This window comes from Lepidochelys olivacea (genome assembly GCF_965140295.1).
Source record: "Lepidochelys olivacea isolate rLepOli2 genome assembly, chromosome: 1".
NCBI classification, from domain to species: Eukaryota; Metazoa; Chordata; order Testudines; family Cheloniidae; genus Lepidochelys; species Lepidochelys olivacea.
In genome coordinates this window covers 250,123,696-250,144,286 of record NC_140411.1, presented here as the reverse complement: position 1 = coordinate 250,144,286, position 20,591 = coordinate 250,123,696, and the positions used below count along the sequence as shown (strand labels likewise).

Below are 20,591 nucleotides of genomic sequence, written 5' to 3'. Positions count from 1 at the left end.
ATTAGTTAAGAACTGATGCCTTCTTTCTTTACGAAACACACTGTATGGAAAAAATCAGCCATCAGCCTGTACTAATTTTATATTCCTAGCACCTTTTTGAGAATTTAGTTTTCTTTAGATAGTTGGAAAGAGCAGGCTCTCCTTTAACAGATGATGCAATATAATACATAGCTGTGAGGTTAAAGCTGTATTAACATCATGATCATTGATTTTATGGAAAATATTAAATTGACTGCTCTGCAGTTACTTACCAGTAACTGCTGTTCTTCGAGCAAGCAGTGCACATTGGGGCTACTCACTCCTTCCACCCCATCCCACCAGATGATTCAAGGGAGGAGTGGCCCCAACTGCCCTTCAGTTCCTTCCCTAATTTCATTTATTTACTTGAGGCCTTGTCTACACTCGAAAGCATGTGCCAATACAGCTAATTCAGCAAACTCTAGTAGTGGAGACAGTTTATACCAGCAAAAGAATTCATTTGCTGGTATAGTTTATACCAATCCCCCAAGCAAAATAAGCTACGCCAGCAAAAGGACTTCGTTGCCAGTGTAACTGCATCTACACTAGAGTTATTGCTGGCATAGCTTTGTCAGGCAAGGATGTGATTTGTTTCACACTCCTAACCAACAAATCTATGTCAGCAAACCTTAAGTGCAGAACCAAACCTGAGACTCCAAAGAAGAGGGAAAGGTGGGATATGCAGAGGCAACATTCGAAGAACAGTTACTGGAAGAAACCTCTTTCTTCTTTGAGTGGCCTCTGTATACTCCCACTTGGAGTTCAGCAAGCATTACAACCCCCCTAGAAAAGGGGGCTAAGGCATTCTAGGTAAACAAGGATTGCAAATCTACCACACAAAAAACAAAAACAACAACAACGCATCCGCTGTAGATGGCAGGCCAAGCTAATATTGAAAATGACCACAATTTCATCCTCCAATCCTTTTCAACATTTCTATGCAGCCACTAAGCGAACTGGTCAGACGCATGGACTCAAGTGCCAGCAATATGCAGATGATACACAGCCCTACCTATCCTTCACTACATATAACCACATTACCACCGTTAAGATGACCCAGTGTATAGATGAGATGAGCTCACAGATGAGGAACAGCTGGCTGAAGCTGAATCCGAGCAAGAAATGGATGATGCAAGTGGGCAGATGAAAACATACTAAAGAGTAGATACCCACAGTGAAGTCTCCTTTGACTGAAGGCACACATCCACAACTGGTCAATTCATTCTGTAGTTTAGGATTACTCTCGGATTCCTTGGAGACACTAGACTCTTACACAGCAGTATCGTGAGTAGCTCTTTTTATCATCTCCAATTGGCTAGCAGACCTCTTCCCATCCTGGCAGATGAGGACCTGCCCTCAGTTATTCACACCTTTGTCAACTCTCAGATGGAATAAGCATGCCAATATATCTGGGCAAGAAGCTTTCAGCACTTTGGAAGCTCCAACTAGTACAGAATGCTGCAGCACATCTTTTTAGCAATACACGCTACTGTGAGCGCATCAAACCTGACCTCTGCTCCCTACACTGGCTTCCCATAAAATAGTGAATTGAATTTAAGGTCTTGATCCTCATCTTCAAGGTACTCCATGGTCTGAGCCCAAGATATCTAAAAGACCACCTAAAGCTCTAGGATGAAGACTGAGGTGGACAACTTTGCTCCTCTCGTGCAATGGAACTCTACACAATAAAGGTAAATCTCCTCTGTGCAGGGAGACAGACCTTTCCCAGAGACCACTCCAAAAAAAGTGGAATGAATTCTCCCAGGAACTAAAGACCATCACACATCTTCCCACCTTCCACTCCAAGTGCAAGGCACATTTCTTTGACCTTTCCTTCTCTAACATACATACCAACATGTATATTTTATAAAACCTTAACAAGACTGGCCCCTGCATATACTTCTCCCCCTGGAGAGGATAAGAGAACAAACAACATGTGACATTGGTCATCTTGCTTAATACACTATTGGAACACACTCAGATACAACAGTGCTGAGTGCAGTAAGAACCTATATGGAATCACCTTTGTCTGGCTTGTCCTCATCCATCCCTCCACGAACACAAGTTGATGCCACAACATTCTGTTTTGTTACGAGCACGTTCTTTCCATTTCTGGCCAAAGTGTTTTGTCACAGGATTGGCCCAGCACGTTTTCGGTATGCCCAGTGGTCGCTTGTGGTCTCTGGGGATTCAGTCACTGATGCAGGTTGTTCACCTATTGTCTGTGGACTACCTGACCAGCCCATCTCCTCTTTCTGTTATACATCGCCTGCACTACATCAGTCACCTCTGTATGCCTTCTGATCACCTCATTCAATATGTGATCATGGAGCGATACCTTACACATTCACCTTTCCATTGACCTCTGAGTGACAGTGAATTTTTCTTCCTCCGCTTTTGATTAAACTTGCCCACCCCGCCTGTCTCCTCCTACTGCATTCCCCTTCAAATGAGTTGTCTCTGTTCAGCTGCTGACCCAGGTAAATATATTTGTTGACCTCCTCAATTACTTTGTTTACAGTGATGATTCCTGCTGCACAATGCTCATTCTGCATCCACTTAGTCTTCCATGTGTTCATTTCCAACTCGATATCATGCGAAAGTGTTTGTAGTTGCTGCAATTTGTTCTCCAGTTCTGCGGTGTCCTTTGCCAATATTACAGTCGTCAGCGAAGAGAAGATGCATTAACTGTTCTCCGTCAATTCTGATTCCTTCTTCCCAGTACAATTTTTTGAACAGTGACTCCAGTACTGCTGAAAACAGCTTCGGTGACACACTCATCTTGTCTGACTCCTCTACGTATAATAATAATGCACGGGATATTGAATAATGTTATCCCTGTTGAACAACTGCAATGAATTTTTTCCAGCAGGTCAATGTACCTCGGGTCAATTCAGATTTTGTTGAGCACGTTTTGTACAGCTTTAATCTCCACTGCGTCAAATGCCTTTTTGTAGTCGACAAATGCAAGACACAATGGTACTTTGTATTCCTTGCATTTTTTGACGAGCTGCCTAACTGAGTGGATGTGATCAATTGTCGAATACCCTGAGCGGAAACCAGCTTGTTCTCTGCTTTCATGCATCTCAAGATCCTTCTTAACCCAGTTGAGTATGATGCAGGTGAAGACCTTATAAACTTGTGAGAGGAATGTGATTGGATGGTACTTGCTCAATTCTTCTGGATCGTCTTTCTTCATCGATAGTATTGTTTTTGATTTCTTCCATGCATCTGGAACACACTATTGATGTAGATGGTGAACCATTGCGTCAACGCTTTGAAGAGAGTATCTTCCCCTGCTTTGAGATATTCCAGCCAATCATCCTCCACTCTGGGTTCCTTCCTTCTCTTTATGTTAAGAACTGCGTATTCAATTTCTTCCCAAATAACACCACAAACTTCTTCTGTAGCCTGCTGCCTTGATGGTGTACGCTGGACACGGATATGTGAGGACTAGAGATCACTGTAGAATTTTGTACATATTTTGTTCATCTTGCTCCTTTCTGACGTCCTTTCATCATTTTCATCTTTCAGGGCTGCTGGAATAACCTGTTTCAGCCTAACATCTCTTTCTACCCTCTTCAGACTCATTCTTTTTGGCCACCTCTCTCAATTTCTTCTTTCTAAATCCTCTACGTTCTAAATGCATATGCTCTGGCAGGTCTATATGGAATGGAACAGAGGAATTCCCAATTCCAATCTAAGAAAAAGGGAGTTTGTCAGGAACACTGGGTGTTGTTTGACCCTGAAGTGACCTCTCTAGCAGAACAGGAGACAATGGATATTTTCCTTGGTAACAAAGAGGTCTAGTCTGGTCATAGTCTTTACACAATACATAATGGCAGAGAGACCTAACGAAGACATTTGTGTTTTTGGTCGATGAGTCTCTGGTCTTCGTTAAAGGGAGGAATAGTTTCACGCTAGACAAATGGCATTCAATTCCAGAACCATAATGTGGAGCTTTCACCTCCACCAGAGTCCATAATTCTTAAAAAGGCTAGATAACAAGATGAAGGTCCCAAGTCTGCCATCTGGAAATATTGCTGTAAATGGTAAGGGATGTGAGAAAGGAATTCTCTGATCAGCATGTGTTAGATCACTGAAGATACAGAAAGTGAAGTGAGACGTAAGTGACTCAGGAGTAAGCAGTATCAATGAATCATGGCTCCTGTCTTCTGGAGGCTGTATGTGTGGCCCAGGTAAAGATATCACCCAGTTACACTGTTAAAGAACCTGTTTGTGGACCAAAGTTTGGAGACACACAAATACTCTGACATCTAAGATGGATGAAGTCAGCCTAGGAAGGTTCTCTGGTATTTTTTAAAGCACAGTTTTAAAAAGAAGCATCTCATGGACATTTGCGACTAGTTGGACTGATAAAGAGCTAGAATTTGTCCCCTGGAAAAGGTGATACAATCTCAATGTCACCTTACAGGTAGCAATCTTTATTTGCTGTGGCTGAGGAACATTATTCACTAACAATTCTGAAGAATTGGTACTATATATCTGGGGTTCCCAACTGAGATTAAGAAGTTGAATGCCTTCCCATTGGCCATTGTTGCTATCTGAGTACTCAGGTACAGGTAAATTTAAAATAATAGGAGAAGATTTCTGAGGCATCTGTGCCCAAAGCAGATAATCTTTAGTTTATGCATAGGAGACAAAGACCAAGGTCTTCCTGGCACCATAACAGAATAGGTTCTAGGACCAAAGTACCAGTTTTGCCAGCACAAGAGGACCTAATCTGATTGGAACACAGACCTCCGGTGCTAAGGCAATGGGATTCCAGGACTGGCTGCCAAATGTATTAATTAACTGATTTATTGCGGTTTCCTAGTGGCTCAAGAGATGTCACACCGATGATGTTGTTAGGATATAGGTATGCAGGCCTGTCTGCAAAGGCCTAGACTAAGAATTTAGGCTTATTCTGATCACTTAGCTAGTTATAGAGGTATAAAAGAAAGAATCAAAATCACTGTCTGCTGGTGTAAGGGCCTTCTCTCACTGTGACAGTCTGAGGCCCTCTTCTTAGGCTAAGGCCTTTGGCTAAGCAGCAGAGGCAGCCATAAGCTGGGAAGCGTGCGGTCACATGCTCACATTCCAAATTAGTCTAACTGAAATAAGGTGCTATTGGGTTGTTAGGAACACAATCCTGTCCTGATAGTGCCTGTCGCCTCCAGAGAAAGGGAAGTGCCTAGAAAATGTAAAAGGAAACTTAGTTTGATAGCATCCTGTCTGGCAAGAACTCACTTATCAATAGCTGAGATGTGAAATCCTCACTTCTCTACTGTTTTGTCATTCTATTTCCCACTTTGCTATTGTTTATTTGCATGGTCTCTGTCTGGTTCTGTGATTGTTTCTGTCTGGTGTATAATTAATTTTGCTGGGTGGTGGGATATAACTGATTAAATAATCATGTTACAATATGTTAGGATTGGTTAGTTACATTTCAGGAAAATGATTGGTTAAGGTATAGCTAAGCAGAACTCAAGTTTTACTATAGTCTGCAGTCAATCAGGAAGTAAGGGGGGGAAAAATGGGAACAGGGAACGGGGGGGAACTGGAATCGTGTTTTGCTAAGGGGGGGAATGGGAACAGGGACACAGGTAAGGCTCTGTGGTGTCAGAGCTGGGAAGGGGGACACTAAGGAAGGAAACTGGAATCATGCTTGCTGGAAGTTCACCCCAATAAACATAGAATTGTTTGCACCTTTGGACTTTGGGTATTGTTGCTCTCTGTTCATGCAAGAAGGACCAGGGAAGTAAGTGGGTGAAGGAATAAGCCCCCCAACAGATGTCATCATGAAATTCAGTCAACCCGAAGGGACCTGTGAACCTCAACCTCAATATTGACAATGCTAGAACCTTGGCAATGAATTAGGTTGACCTAAAGACCTCAGTGCTGGACTCGTCCAGATAAGACTGGGGAGATGGATGTTGCTTAAGCTGGACACAGAGCCACTTAAGGCTAGGGGATGTCCAAAGTCAGTGTTGAACTTGATCACAACCAGACTTAGTCTGAAGAGCCTCCCTTGATAGAAAGGGAGTGTGAGGCAGCACTCTGGCTCTTGCAAGTCATCCATATGATACCTGAGCCCAATAGGTAGCATTTCTTCTTTATTCTTCAAACTGAAGAAACCTGTACTGTTAATTTAACAAAAAAGAAAACAGCCGACAAAAGGCAGAACCAAAAAGCACAAAACAGATAAGAAACATCAATGACACTGAATATGATTCAACCTCTCTACACCTTTGATGGTTAAAAGGGAACTGAAGGGTGGGTGTGGCCATTACTCTTCCCTTTTATACCCATTGAATCCTTTGTGGGGGGAGAGGGAGAGAAGGGGAAAATGGCCCCAACTGACACTGCTCGCTAGAAATATTCCAAAGCTGCTATATCCCAGGAGTGGGATACACAGAGGGCACTCACACACCAAAAACAAAAACAAACAAACCACTTTCTGTGAAAAATTACAATTCAAACTTCTCCCAGTTTTTAGCTTACTGTGAATATTCAAAGAAGGCCTGAGAGGAGATGGTTATGCAGTGATTAGTTTCACAGAAGCATGGATAAGTGGGCCTGAAGCCAAAGAGGTCCCCTCTTGAGCTTTCAGCTAAGCCTGTAGACCAGACCAACCACCATAGCGGGGGGGGGGGGGAGAGAATAGAGAATAAAGTGTTGAACCCCAAATCTCCCCACAAAATCAGTACTGTTTTCTTTGGGGGGGTAGGAGGGGGGGTGTCAGGACATCTTTAGTTTATGTGTCCTGTGTTTTTCCTTCTCCCTTTACTGCTCTAAATAATTTGGTCTTCAGAGCTTCTTGTTTCAACTAAATGGGGGGGAGGGGGAATCAAATCATTCAGCAAAGGGAGGGAAAACAAGATCTCAATCTTTCCTCCCCCACACAGAGTAACTTTGCTAGAGATGGGGCTAACAAATATAATACTTTTTTCAGAGGGGTTCCCAGTGTACTAATGTATTTAGGGTCTCCCCATATTCATTTCTGGATAGTTTAATCTCCTTTAGAGCACCTACAAGGAGCCATTTCTGTAGATAAGCTTTTAAAGGCTACTAGGTCTAAGTTACTGTGCACCATATGTGCAAAATGTGGAGGAAAACAAAAGCAAATTCTAAATCAGAATACATTTCTGCCAAATTCTGATCATCTCTGCAGTACAGAAGTGATATCAGTGGACACACAAAGTACGTTGTGCCAACATGCAATAATAATTTCACATGGGGAAACTTCATGTGATTGCCGTCTAACTCCTTTATCATATACTGGAAAGAGAAAGCTGGATTAAATGCAATCCCAAGAGTTAAATATAGTAATTGGTCTATAATGACGGATAGTGTCATACAATATAAAACCATCTCAGACAGCTTTCCCCCAAACCATCCATCCATAATTTCTAGCAAGTTTTCCAATACTTACGAATGGATGAAAGATCTATAAAATGGCAATACACTCTAAAAGGATTCAGACTTTCATGTAGTTTTAAAATTAAAAACAATTCACTAAAACAAACGAACAAACAAATACACTTGCACTTACTTCTTTTTTCATCCATAACTTTAAAGCACTAAGTAAAGCCTTCACTCCTTGGACTAAGAAGTTCTGGGGCTGGAAACCATCTTCCCTCAGTTCTAAAAAGGACAGAGGTTTCAGTTTATAAGCATATTACAATGTAAAACCACAAATCAGGTACAGACCTCTCAACCTTTAATAAACCTGCCAATGTATTACACTACCAACAAAACATGTGACAAACAACTGAAATGTAGTACTCTATGTGTTTATGTACATCAAACCATAAGAAAGAATGTTTTAAAGTACAAAATCTGTTTTCAAGGATGGCTTCTTACTGCATGAAACAATTACATGAGTTTTGCAATGTGTTACAGGTTACTTAGGGCCGGGGGAACAGCATACAACAGATTGCACAACTGGTTTAGAGAAAACATCCTAGATGACAATTTATGCTGAAACAATCTTTACTTTCTAGTTCACCACCACACAAGTGTTCCACATTTTTACTAGTTGGGGCTACAAGAGTGGTGTGAATGGACAGTCTCAATACAAAAATGCCTCAATTAAATTCACCCACATAAAATTAATGCAATTCAAGCCAGCTGCCTTATGGCACCCCAAATCTCTGCCATAATCCCAATCAATGACACACATACACACAACATTAATATGGTCTCCCCTGCAGTGAGTGGCCACCCTCTTCTTCCCTTAAGGATGATGGCTGCTGCTGCTGGAGTGCAAAGACTCCCAAAGGCTGCTACAGCTCCTGGGGGCTGCAGCTCAATCTTTCCTTTCACTCTCTTCCCTATAGCAGAACTGCCTATGATGAAAGGAGAGCTGGCCAGAAAGACTCAGCAGGTTTTATTCCTCCTGCCCTGCCATTAACAGATAGAGTGGGTGAGGAGGGAGGTGGCTGCTGGGTCAACACCTTCATGGGGAAGAAAGGAGCAGATCTGGCCTAGAGCTGCTGTGCTCTTTCTGCTCCCTCCTCCTGTGAATAAGGTGTGGGCCCAGTCATTGGCTTTTTCCTCTTCCCTGTCTAAAACTCCTTTCAACTTCAAAGCAGCTCTGTTTCTTTTTTGTCAGGATGCTCTCTGCTCTTTGAAGGGTGGAAGTGAGGAGGAAAAGAGCAGGGGGCCCAAAGGTGCAGCAGAAACATCTCCCAGCTAGCCCACCAGCTATCCCTTTTAAAGGGAACCTGCCATAACCAGCTGCAATGCAAATGTATTCCATGACTGTGGCACTCTGTACCTCAAAACAGCACCCTGAAACCCCCATATTCACCACTATCATATAATTATGATGTGTTACATACAAAGTATGCCTTGTGAGATATCATTTTAGAAAAGTCTTGATTTGTTGAACATTAATACCTGTTGGATTGTATGTGTTGTCATTCTGTGTGAAGTTGTGAAGTTTTGTTATGTGTATGTTACTGACGTATGTTGTGATGTTAGGAACACCCACCACCACCCTTTCCAAGTACAACAATGGAGTAGCCGGATGGGCTGATGGCTCATTAAAAAGAATCCACTATCCCAGGAACTGTATATAATGGAGATTTCTCAGAGAGAGCATGTGGACAATGGAGAATGCTTGACCAATGGGGGAGGACCCCCACCTCATGAGGATAGATCTCTCCAGAAAACTGGAAGAAATTATAAAGGAGGGGAGCCACATTATGACTTGGCTTCACTGACCCCACAACTCAACACCTGAAAACATGCCTGGGGGACAAAGACTTTGAACAGGTGAGGGAGTCCTGGGCTGGAGGAGAATTCCAGCCTGTGTATTGAAGATCTGTGACCAGTTTGTACTCTCTATCAGGACAAGACACTGCTTGATTCAAATCCTCTCTAGTTTATAGAACTTAGACTGCAAATTTATGTTATTTCTTAGGTAACCAACCTTAATCTCTAAGTTTACTACTTATAATCACTTAAAATCTTTCTGTAGTTAATAAATATGTTTTATATTTCACCTAAAACAGTGTGTTTTGGCTGGGAAATCTCAACTCAAAATACCAAGGCTAGTGCATGTCCTGTCCACATTGAGGGAGATGCGGACTGGGTAATGAACTTACATTCGTCAGGCTTCTGACCAGGACAAGGCAGTACTGTTCTGGGGTGCAAGGCTGGGGAGCTGGGGGGAATTGGCTGGAGCCTCTCTATTGTTGGTTCATGAGTGGCTGGGAGAAGCATTCATGTAACTCTGTTGGGTGTGTCCCTGCCTGTGGATGTCTGTGTAAGTGCAGTACCTGCCAGAGGTTTGTAGCTTGTCAACAGCATCACAGTGTGAGAGGGATACCCCAGGTTGGTGGGACAGAGGGCTCAGCGGTCCCACAGTTCAGGTTGCACCCCGGGAACCCCGTCACAATGATACAGTACAGTTGAGAGCTCTGTTTAGGAGAGCAATCAATGATTTTAAAGTTCTGATTGTGAAACAGATCAGTTTAATGCATGTTACAACACTCATAGTACCACAGAAGTACCTCTGTCCAGCAAATTGTACAAATTAGTTCAGCACTGAAACTTGGCATGAAAGATTTCTGTTCAGATACTGATCTTGTTTTTCTAAAAGGAGATTTTTATTGTCATAGCAGAATGAGCATTATACATGAAGAATGTGACTCTCTCCAAGTCTTAAAAATATTGATCCATAAAGAGGCAAAAGATCAAAAAGAACCTCATACCAAATGGCACATTGTCTATTCATAAAAGGAATTTTATTGGGAGGAGGTGGTTACTCACCCTGTGCATTAACTAAGGTTCTTCAGAATGTGTCCCCCCATGTGTCCCTCCAATGTAGGTGTGGCAGCGCCCCCTGCCCCTGAGACAGGAGATCTTCATCGGCAGTGCCTATTGGACTGCACATGCACACCTCCCCTTTCTTGCGCTCTGAGCAGGATGTATATAGAGCACTGTGAGGTCCAACTGCCCTCCAGGTCCTTCTCTGCCGCAGAGCCTATGTGTTGGCTCTGAAGAAGAGGGGAGGAGGGCAGGTAATGGAGCACTAATAGGGACACACACCTCAAAGAACTTCAGTTACTGCACAGGGTGAGTAACTTTTTCTTCTTCTTCTTCTTCAAGTGATGTCCCTATGGATGTTCCACTGTAGGTGACGAAGAAGCAGTGCCCCTAATTGGAAGGCTAGGGCTTTGAAGCAGCGTTTATTTCAAATGATAAAACAGTATGTCCTAGGAAAGTGTCTGCTGTGGTGTCGTGAGTAAAGGTGTAGTGATGGACAAAAGTGTCTGTTGATGCCCATCTGGCCACTTTGCAAATGTCAGCAGTGGGAACATTACTGAGAAAGGCAATGAAGGTGGAAAGCGAGCAGGTGGAATGTGCTCTAATTGATTGTGTAGTTGGTAGGACAGATGTATACGCTGCAAGATCCATTTGGAAAGGCATTGTTAGATGGCTGTGTCCCTGGATCTTTCGGTCCGTGAAAGGAATAAACGTGGTGATTTTCAGAAAAAGATTTAGTCCTGTCCAGGCAGAAAGCTAATGGCATAGAAGGCATAGAGTAGTGGTGCATCCTATGTGATGAGGAATGCATCTCCCAGAGATACGTGTCCCAGTCCCGCTCTTGAGCGGAATTGAGGACAGTGGGCATTTTGTGGTGTGTCAAAAAGATCTATGGTGGGGAATCCCCAGCAGTTGAAAATGAGCTGAAGGATTAATGTATCCAGTTCCCACTCACGGTCGTGGGAGAATCTCATGCTCCATGAGTCCGCAGTGCTGGAAGTGGTAGCGGCCGGGAGCCCCAGGCCCTTTAAATCACCACCGGAGCCCCGGGGCTCCCAGCTACTGCTGCCATTACCGCAGCAACAACTGGTGGCAGTAGCGACAGCTGGGAGCTCAGGGGCTCCCTGCTGCAATTTAAAGGGCCTGGGGCTCCGGCCACTGCCGGGCACCCCAGGCACTTTTAAACTGCCAGGCCCCGGGGAAGCCACCCCTTTTGGCCCTCCTCATCAGCGGCACTGCCGATACAGTCAGCTGTGTACTGGCTCTTACCGATATGCTGGACCGGATCGGCTTACTTTCACCTCTGGCTCTAGGAGGTTGAGCTGTAGGGTGGATTCGATTAAGGACCATCTGTCCTGCACTGTATGATTGTGAAGGTATGCTCCCCAGCTGTTTAGAGAGGCATTGGTTGTTAGAATCATCGTCAGCGCTGGTTGGAAGAAAGGATCCCTGACAAAGATGTTCTTGGACTGTGTGCATCAGAGTAGTGAGTCCTTGACTCTCATCAGCATGGATAAAAGTTTGTGGAGGCTGCGTCTGTGAGGGACATATACTGTACAGAGCCATGCCTGAAAACACTGCATATGTAACCGTGCATGCTTTACCACAAAAGTGGCGGCTGCCATGTGGCCAAGTACAAGAGACAAGTCCTGGCAGAGATCTGGGGGCAGGCTTGGACTTTGGATACAAGATCCACTATAGTTGAGAATCTGAGAGTTAGAAGGAAGGCTCCGGCTTTTATGGCATATAATTGTGCACCAATGAACTCCAGATGTTGTACTGGCATTCAAGTAGACTTCTCTAGGTTCACACAAAGGCCTAGATTCATAAAAAGGTCCATTGTCACCTGGATGGTGCGAAGAGCCTCCGTTTCAGGTGGGGCCTTGAGAAGACAGTCTAAGTATGACAACGCCTTATTTCCTTAGGTAGGCAGCGACTACTGCAAGAATTTTGGAGACTACACAAAGGGCCGTCAACAGTCCAAAAGACATTACCTTGTACTGATAGAGGGCGGTGCCCGTGGTGAATCGGAGAAACTGTCTGTGGGCAGAGCGTACTGCGATATGGAAAAATAAGTCTTGGAAGTCAAGGGCGGAGAACTAGTCCTCATGTTCCAGTGCTGGGATAATGGTGGAGGGGGTAAACATCTTGAAGCGCTGCAGTTTGACAAACTTGTTTAGGTTTCAAAGACCAGGATCAGTCGCCAGCCACCGGATTTCTTCTGGGCCAGGAATAAAGGGAGCAGAAACCCTGTCCTCTGTGTTGGGAAGGGACCAGCTCTATGGCTCCCAGTTGCAGAAGAGGATTTATTTCTTCTTGTAGAAGGGGTCCATAAAAGGGGTCCCTGAAGAGGGATGGAATATCCTTTCCAACAATTTCTAGAACTCACTTATCCGAGGTGATTAGGCTCTATGTTGGAAAGAACGGAGCTAAACAGTTGCCAAACTAATGGGATGTTGAAGATGGTTGGTATGACTGGCACAGGGGGAGGCTTCTTGGGCGCTTCAATCACACCTTCAAAATTGTTGCTTGGCTGGAGGTTTGTGAGAGGTAGCCCCTTGAGGAGTGGCCTGTCTGCGTTTCGTAGGGGGCTTTTGTTGTTGGTGCTGAGTGTCATACTTCAGCTGGGGAGCGTACTGCAGTGGTTGGGATTGCAGGAGAAGATGACACTTCCCCTGGACATCTCCTCAGCACAAGTGTGTAAATGTTGAGAGCGGAGAGTAGCTAGGGAGTCTTTAAGGGAGTGTAGGGAGTAATCCGTATGCGCTGCGAATAATTTGGGGCCCTCAAAGGGTAAGTCTTCTATTGTGGTTTGCACCTCCTTAGGAAAGCCTGAGAGGTGTAGCCATGATGCCTGCTTCAGGACTACAGCAGTTGCGATGGTGCACGCGGCAGTATCCACAGAGTCTAAAGAAGCTTGTAGGGCTATATGGGCCACGAGGTGTCCCTCAGATATACGTGCCTGGTATTGTTCTTTCTTGGTTTCAGGCAGGTCTTGGCGGAGTTCCTCTACCTTGGAGTAGCTGAGGTAGTTGTACTTGGCCATAAGAGCCTCGTAATTCAAAATGTGAAATTGGAATATGGCAGATGAATAAGCCTTGCGTCCAAATAAATCTAATCGCTTCAGGTCTCTGTCCTGATGGGTAGATCAAGGTTGATATTGCTGTCTTTTTTCTTATACCCCATTAACTAGGGAATTGGGAGTGGGATGTGAGAAAAGAAATCTCATCTCTTTTGTGGGAACATAATATTTTTTGTCTGCCATTTGCGGTTCAGAGGGATGGACACCAGAGTCTGCCAGAGCACTTTCGTGGGATCGAGTCTCTCTGATAGGTAGGACAATTTTTGCAGAGGAAGGTGTGTGCAGGATATTGAGTAGTGTAGTTTATGTTGCTGATCTTTCACTTCTTCCAGAGGAATCTAGGGGGAGACTGCAATCCTGAGAAATAATTCCTGGAAGTGCCTGAAGTCATCAGCAGCAGTAGGAAATGGGGGCATGACAGCCTTATCAGGGGAAGAAGAGAAATGTAGTCCTGGTGGAGCTTTGTCCTCGTGTTCTTCCTCCTCGTCCAGTACCAGGAGAGGTTCAATCTCTGGTGGGTGAGAGACTGATGGAGAAGGCAAAGGTGCAGGTCTCTGGTTCTGCACCATGGAAGGCTTCCCAAATTGTGCCCTGTATGTTGCCCAAGGGACCCAATATGGCCAATGTGGGGGGAGCAGAACGCGGGATTGCATCCACAGTGGTCCATATCAGGGTTGTACATAGTGAAGGTATCTAGATGAAGTTGTTTGTTCCTGTCTGGAATAAGAAGGCGCGATGGAGCCCTCTTCCTCCTAGTCGCTGGGGAAGGGAGGTACTGTCCTCAGGGGAGAAAGGGAGGAATGTCGTAAGTCTGGAGAGGAGGGGGGAAGTCAGGGAAGGTCGTGTCTCCTGGAGTTGGTGTTTTTGCTTAGGCAATGTCATATGAGCTGCAGCCAAGTGAAATGACAACCACTATGGGGCTGAAGTGAGGACACATTTTTAATACCTTGGCTTCAATGTAGATGGCACAGACATCCTGCATGTAGTAGGCAAAACTGAGCTAGTAGAATTCAGCAGGAATCTTGGACTGTGTTGAAAAAAGCAGCATCAAAACAGATTCCTAGTCCTCAAAACACAGGGCCTTGACTCTCACTTTTGCTTCCAGGATAAATTACAGCAGTTGATTACATCAAAGCTTCAACAGAAAAAATGTCAAGAATTATAGGTGTTTTTGGGCAGGGACCTAGTCCTTTATTTACAATGTAAAGCAGATACCAGGCTTTGGGGTGCTATAATAATTAGTAAAAGATTGACTAGAAAATGGGAAGGCAAAGGAGTGGAAGTCTGATTACAGACCAAAGTAGAGTTGAGCAGCAATCACCCACAGGACCCCAGTCATAACTCCTTCAGGGAGCTTCCTGTCTGACAGTCACAAAAGAACTGGGTGGAAGGTGGAGGCAGCCAGTAATGTGCAACTGATCAGGAAAGTGCAGATGCAGTCCTTGTGATCTGATCTCCACTACACAGAGGACCAAGGAGGTCTAGGAAATGAGAAATCCTGAGTTCTGTCTCTTGGATCAGAAGGGCAAGAGTTTCTACCCTGAATGGAGACTTGAGCACTGCCATCAGTCCAGATCATCAGACTCAGCCCTCTCACCTCCCTAGGCTTCAGAGCCTAAGCTCTAACCTGAGCCCCAACTTCAAAGTGTTATCTACACAGCTATTTTTAGAGTGCCAGCATGAACTCCGCTAGCCTGAGTCTGTCGACCCAGGCTGGAAGGCTTTCTGTTGCAGGTTATGTACACATACTTTCAGAGGATAGACAGGCCCAGGGTCAGATAAAAGCTCCCTCACCCCCACCATCCACAACCACCCCCCACTTTTTTTTTTTTGTTTTTAATTACCACAAAGAATCAGGAGCAGAAACTAAAGCCTCTATTCTGACTGAATGGGTGATTGTCTCAAGGGAAAAAGCTTTTGTGATACTGTTCAAGATAATGTTTCTTTTCACTAGGTCTTGAGAGGGGAAACCAGGAAAGTTAGTAGATTGGGATTTTTTAAATCTTTGAAGAAACCTTTGTTTGACATGGTAGTGGGTCAGGTTTTAAAGATGTTCTTGAGTCTCTTAGAGAAGATGATCCTGGGTAAGAAGGATTTGTCTGTGGAGTAGGTCTATCTGAGACAGCCCCTCGGGTGGGGTAGGAGAATGTCCTAACCCCAATGGCATGAAAGGAAGACTGATTTCCAGGATGACTGGAAATTCCAACTGTAGCAAAATGAATGAAGCTCCCCTAGCATTTCTAGATAGATTTAGTTAAATCTAAGGACTAACATATCTTTCAAAAATCTTCTACAGACTCAAAATAATTCACCCTCAATAGGGAGCCTGAAGAGGGTTTCGCTTGGAAGAGGTGAACCAAAACCCGCAGTCACACATTTACTTGTGCTAGGGTGTTAAAGACAGACTGACCTGCCAGAGAACTGATGTCATAAGAAGCACTGCAGATACAGCCTAATATCCTCCTGACAGAAGGAAGCTTTTTCTTAGCATCACTCTTTCCAATTGTAGTAGGTTTTGTTTTTTTTAAAGAGTATTGATTGATTGATAGGGCCATATGAGTTGACAACAAATGCTACTTCAGCATATAAAGTACTGGAGGAGGATTCAAGGCTCCTCTTAAAAACCTCTTTCAATCTTGCAGTCCACAAAGTATTGTGAGGATACTGTGTCATCTAATGGGGACGAGAGCTTGGGAAAATTTTCAAAAGAACAGACATAATTGAGAACCCTAAATCCCACTGCCTTTCAATGGGCTTAGGCTCCTAAATCATTTAGGTGCTTTTGAAAAACTTTACAGTTTAGCATAAGGGCCAGTCAAAGCTGAAGTTCAAGAAGGGTGAATCAATTTTGAGGACATGAGCAAAAGATTCCCATGAAAGGGGAAAATGTCAACGGAAGGGAATAAATGAAAAGAATGGACTTCGTAAAAGTGACACCTTATGAAGAAAGAAAGCAAAAAAAACTTTTAAAATGAATTTGTGCTGGCTGTGTCACTAAAAGTGGAAAAAGAAAAGGAGTATTTGTGGCACCTTAGAGACTAAAATTTATTTGAGCATAAGCTTTCATGAGCTACAGCATCCGATGAAGTGAGCTGTAGCTCACGAAAGCTTATGCTCAATAAATTTGTTAGTCTCTAAGGTGCCACAAGTACTCCTTTTCTTTTTGCAAATACAGACTAACACGGCTGCTACACTAAAAGTGGAGTTTACTGCTTCTACAAGGCAAAGAGACGATCACCAGAAACAATATCCCATGTAAGTTACTTGAGCTCTTTAAAGAGGGTTACACTGGATCAAGAATTTCTTCTCAAACACTTAGTTACGACATATAAACACTTCAAGATGATAATGTGAAACCCTGATCTCTTGAAGGAGTCTCTTTGATCAAACTGAATCAAGAAACTCACCAAGACAAACAATAGGAAGAGTCTTACAGAGATACATAATGCATGATGTTATGTATCTTAAATGCTCAATATCTTTGGAAGATATCTCATTTAGAGTTGAGCTAGAGGAGCTGGAAACATTTTACAACCATCAGGCTTACCATGGTCCCTTCTCTCAGGGAGGAACTAATACTACGTTAGATTTAACCTTCCCAGTAAGATTGTATTGTCCCAGGATTTTAGATACCCAGTGTGTCCAAACTTAAAACTTAATACTGTTTAGAGAAATTTATTTTCACAGGCCAATTATGCTGTTGGCATCTGAAAAAAAAACCTAACATTGATTTTCACTTCAAATGCTAAAAAAAAAAAATACCAGAGTAATCAATTTATACACCTAGGCTGAGTTCTACTGTTAGTCATTCTTCACATCAATATTCGGATTTACCATTTACTGAAAGCAAAAATGATTAGATGAAGAACACTGCAGCATTTGCAAAATCAAAAAGAACAGATTTTGGTAAACAAATTATACAAGCTTTTCCCAGTTAGGAACTCAAGCCACACAAAAACTATGTTCCCCAGCTCACCCGACTTCCCCAGATTACGTATTTGTCATGAGATGGAGACCATGACCTTCCCAGTGTGAAAGAAAGCCAAGATGCTCAAAATCTTATTAAAACACGAAATTAGTTACCTTTCAAAGTTTCCAGTAAGTTTTTGGCCACAAACCAACAGATGGCTTCAAAGAAAGGGAATTTGAAAAGATCTGGGGTTTTTAGCCTTTTCTCCATTTCATAACACCTAAACAAATAATTTAGAAAGATTACTATATGTGTACATTTTAGAATTAATCAGTGCAATATCCAACTCGCACAATGTTCAGAAAAAGAAAACCAACAGGCCATGATAAACAAAACAAATCAAGTTCCACATACTCAAACCCCAACAAGACGACATTTGGACAAGACTGAACTATGATCTTATCCAATCTCTGACTATCAAGTCAGACTGCTGTGTGACGGTGCCCCCCATAAGGCTTTATGGAAATATGCTTATGTATATATGACATAATTAGAATACGTTTTATGCTACATATGCCATGGAACATATCTCTGTAAAGGTTATGATCTATTGAACGTATTAATCCTATTTGTAGGCATGTATCATTTTTGTATTCAAAGTTATGAATATTGGCTGTGTACTGGCTTGATTTTTAAGTAGCCTTTGTAAAGCATTTGGTCAGCTTCTTGAGAAAGGAATATGCAAATTAAGTGCCCAATCAAGAAGCACTTAAGGGACAATGGATCTTAGAAGGCTCCAATCCACATAAGAAGTGTGCATGAGGATGTTCAAGGTAGCAGGTAAGCAATGGCTGCTGCCTGTAAAAACTGAGTCATGCATGGACATGTGACTTGCCCATGTGACTCCAAAATTCCATCCTGGAGCTGGACTTTGCATAGGAAAGAGGAAGGGGTCTCCACCCATAAGAGAAAGTCTATTTAAGCCCATGGGAGACCCCTCCATTTTGTCTTCAGCTGGCTCCAGAGAGCCTCCCCACCACCAAGGATACCTGAAAGAAACTGGAACAAAGGACGGTAACTACAGGGGGTGTGAGTGATTGCTGGACCCAGACTAGAAGGAGACTAGTCTGTAAAAGGAACTTTACTGGAACACCACTGAGGGTGAGATTTTGTCTGTATTCAGTTTTCTTAGACAGACTTGCATGTTCTATTTTATTTTGCTTGGTAATTCACTTTGTTCTGTCTGTTACTACCTGGAACCAAATAAATCCTACTTCCATTGGGAGTTGAGCTTCTGAGTGTTAAAGACAGGAACACTTCTTAAGCTGCTTTCAGTTTAAGCCTACCGCTGTTAGAGGACGTGGTTCAGACCTGGGGTCTGGGTTTGCAGCAGCCTAGTGGGTCTGGCTCAAACCAGGCTGGGCACTGAAGTCCCAAGCTGGGAGGGCAGGGAAAGCAGGGGCAGAAGTAGTCTTGACACATCAGTTGGCAGCCCCAAGGGGGTTTCTGTGATCCAACCCATCACATGCTGCACTTGCAAAAATAAAGTTGGACTTCATAAAACTAGGATACAAAACCAATGTGTAATCTTTTAATAGATGGGATTTAATTGGGATTCCACTGTAACAAATAAAACAGTATGTTTAGAATACAGCTCCACATCTTGGACAACAATTAATATAGCTGTCCTGACAGCAATCCTGACTGAAGGTTGCTCCTTCCATCTCAGGATTTCACACCTGAGCTTGACCAGTTTTAGCAACTTTTTTTTTATACTAATCTCCAAAGTAGAGCTTGTTTCATTTTAGAATGGAATTAAATTTGTGCAGACCACACATTGGAGACTATTCTTGTTGAAGTGAAACAGATCAAAGTCTGCTTCTGGCACAATCTAACTAAAAAAAGTCAGCAATGTGCATTACCAGAGCCTGTCTCCATTTAATCCCATTTAACAAGCATGATGAAAACTATCTATTAAATAGAAGGATGTCCTGCTTGTGGAGGAAAAAGGTATAGTCAAAACAGACAGATGAAACTAACCTGAGCTGCATGCCAATATTGAGGTTGTGCAAAAAGTTTCCTCCAAAAGCCATACAGTCCTGAGATGTGAGCACAGCATGAATCCAGCCTGAATTGACAAAAAACCATGAAACTTAATATACCTCTACACTACAAAATATTGTACCTGGGTGTGGGCACAACAATATCAATTCTGTGTGTATACAAGGCCAGAGAGTTACCATTTGCATTTCAGAAAAATACAAGTTAAAGGGACATTATCAATCTGAAATCTAGGTCTGTTTGTGTTTTTTTTTTTTTAAATTAATAGTAGTTAAAGAAGTTACACCTATTCAAGGCCTTTATGGTTTTAAAACCACATTTCTATTAAAAAAAAACAAAACATTTTCTCTCCCTCTGCGCCCCTCCCCCCATTTGGTAAGTGAAAAACCCACAAACCCAAGGAAATTGACTTTCATGAAACAGACTCTACTCAAAGTAATCAAAAGAAAAAGAAAAAACCCTCTAATCTTTCAGTTCACTGTAATCTTAGGTGTTACTTGTAACAAACAAATATTTCTGTCTGAATGTTTTATCTAACAAGAAATTATAGCCCTATTTAAGTTATTCAGAAAAGAATTAGAAGGTACTTCCACTAATTATCCTAAATCGTAGCCATTATATAATAGCCCAATGAAACTATGATCAAATTAAAACCAAGAATAATAATTACTCTTACACTACTAATTTGTCATGTAATTGGAAGATTGTTCTCATAACACCACAATTTAACATGATGAGCACAGGCCAATAATATTGTACGTCTCTACCCAGCTACTACTGAAACTCAAATAACTTCAAATATGCACACAAAAGTATATATCTGTTGGCTTCTTACTTAAAAGTGGATATAGTTTAAGTTTGCCTTCAACAGCTTTAATTCAGGTAAATAGCATAAACTCATTTTCCTCTTCCCAAACCATTCAACTCTATAGATGTATATTACTGGTAGAATCAATTCAGCAAAAGTTCAGTCAACTGTACCCAGACCTGCTGCTAAATATTAGCCAAACCGTTTAATCTCCCCTAGTACTTATCTGTGAGCAACTTCTAATTTCAGGCTTTGAAGTTCATATCTGTTATTTGCTCCTTGTTCAAGAATGGTTTCTTGAACTATGTTTAAGTGATGACCTAGAACATACCCATTAAGCACTACTTGTCCAAAAGCAAGATTAAATTTGAATTACAACTCCATTTGTGAACATATTTTGGAGGCCACCTAACAATCACAGGAAATGTCCATTT

At 42.7% G+C, this 20,591-nt stretch overlaps 1 protein-coding gene across 1 annotated transcript in view; it reads right to left on the bottom strand.

Moving 5' to 3' along the window:
• The window catches only part of KDM7A (lysine demethylase 7A), an 89,415-nt gene that overhangs the window by 22,330 nt on the left and 46,494 nt on the right, over positions 1 to 20,591 (bottom strand). The window contains exons 8-10 of the mRNA XM_084649980.1: positions 19,329 to 19,416; positions 17,462 to 17,568; positions 7,574 to 7,665 (exon numbers count right to left, since the gene is read on the bottom strand). Coding sequence (XP_084506106.1) covers positions 7,574 to 7,665; positions 17,462 to 17,568; positions 19,329 to 19,416 — 287 coding nt within the window. The remainder of the gene's footprint in view (positions 1 to 7,573; positions 7,666 to 17,461; positions 17,569 to 19,328; positions 19,417 to 20,591) is intronic.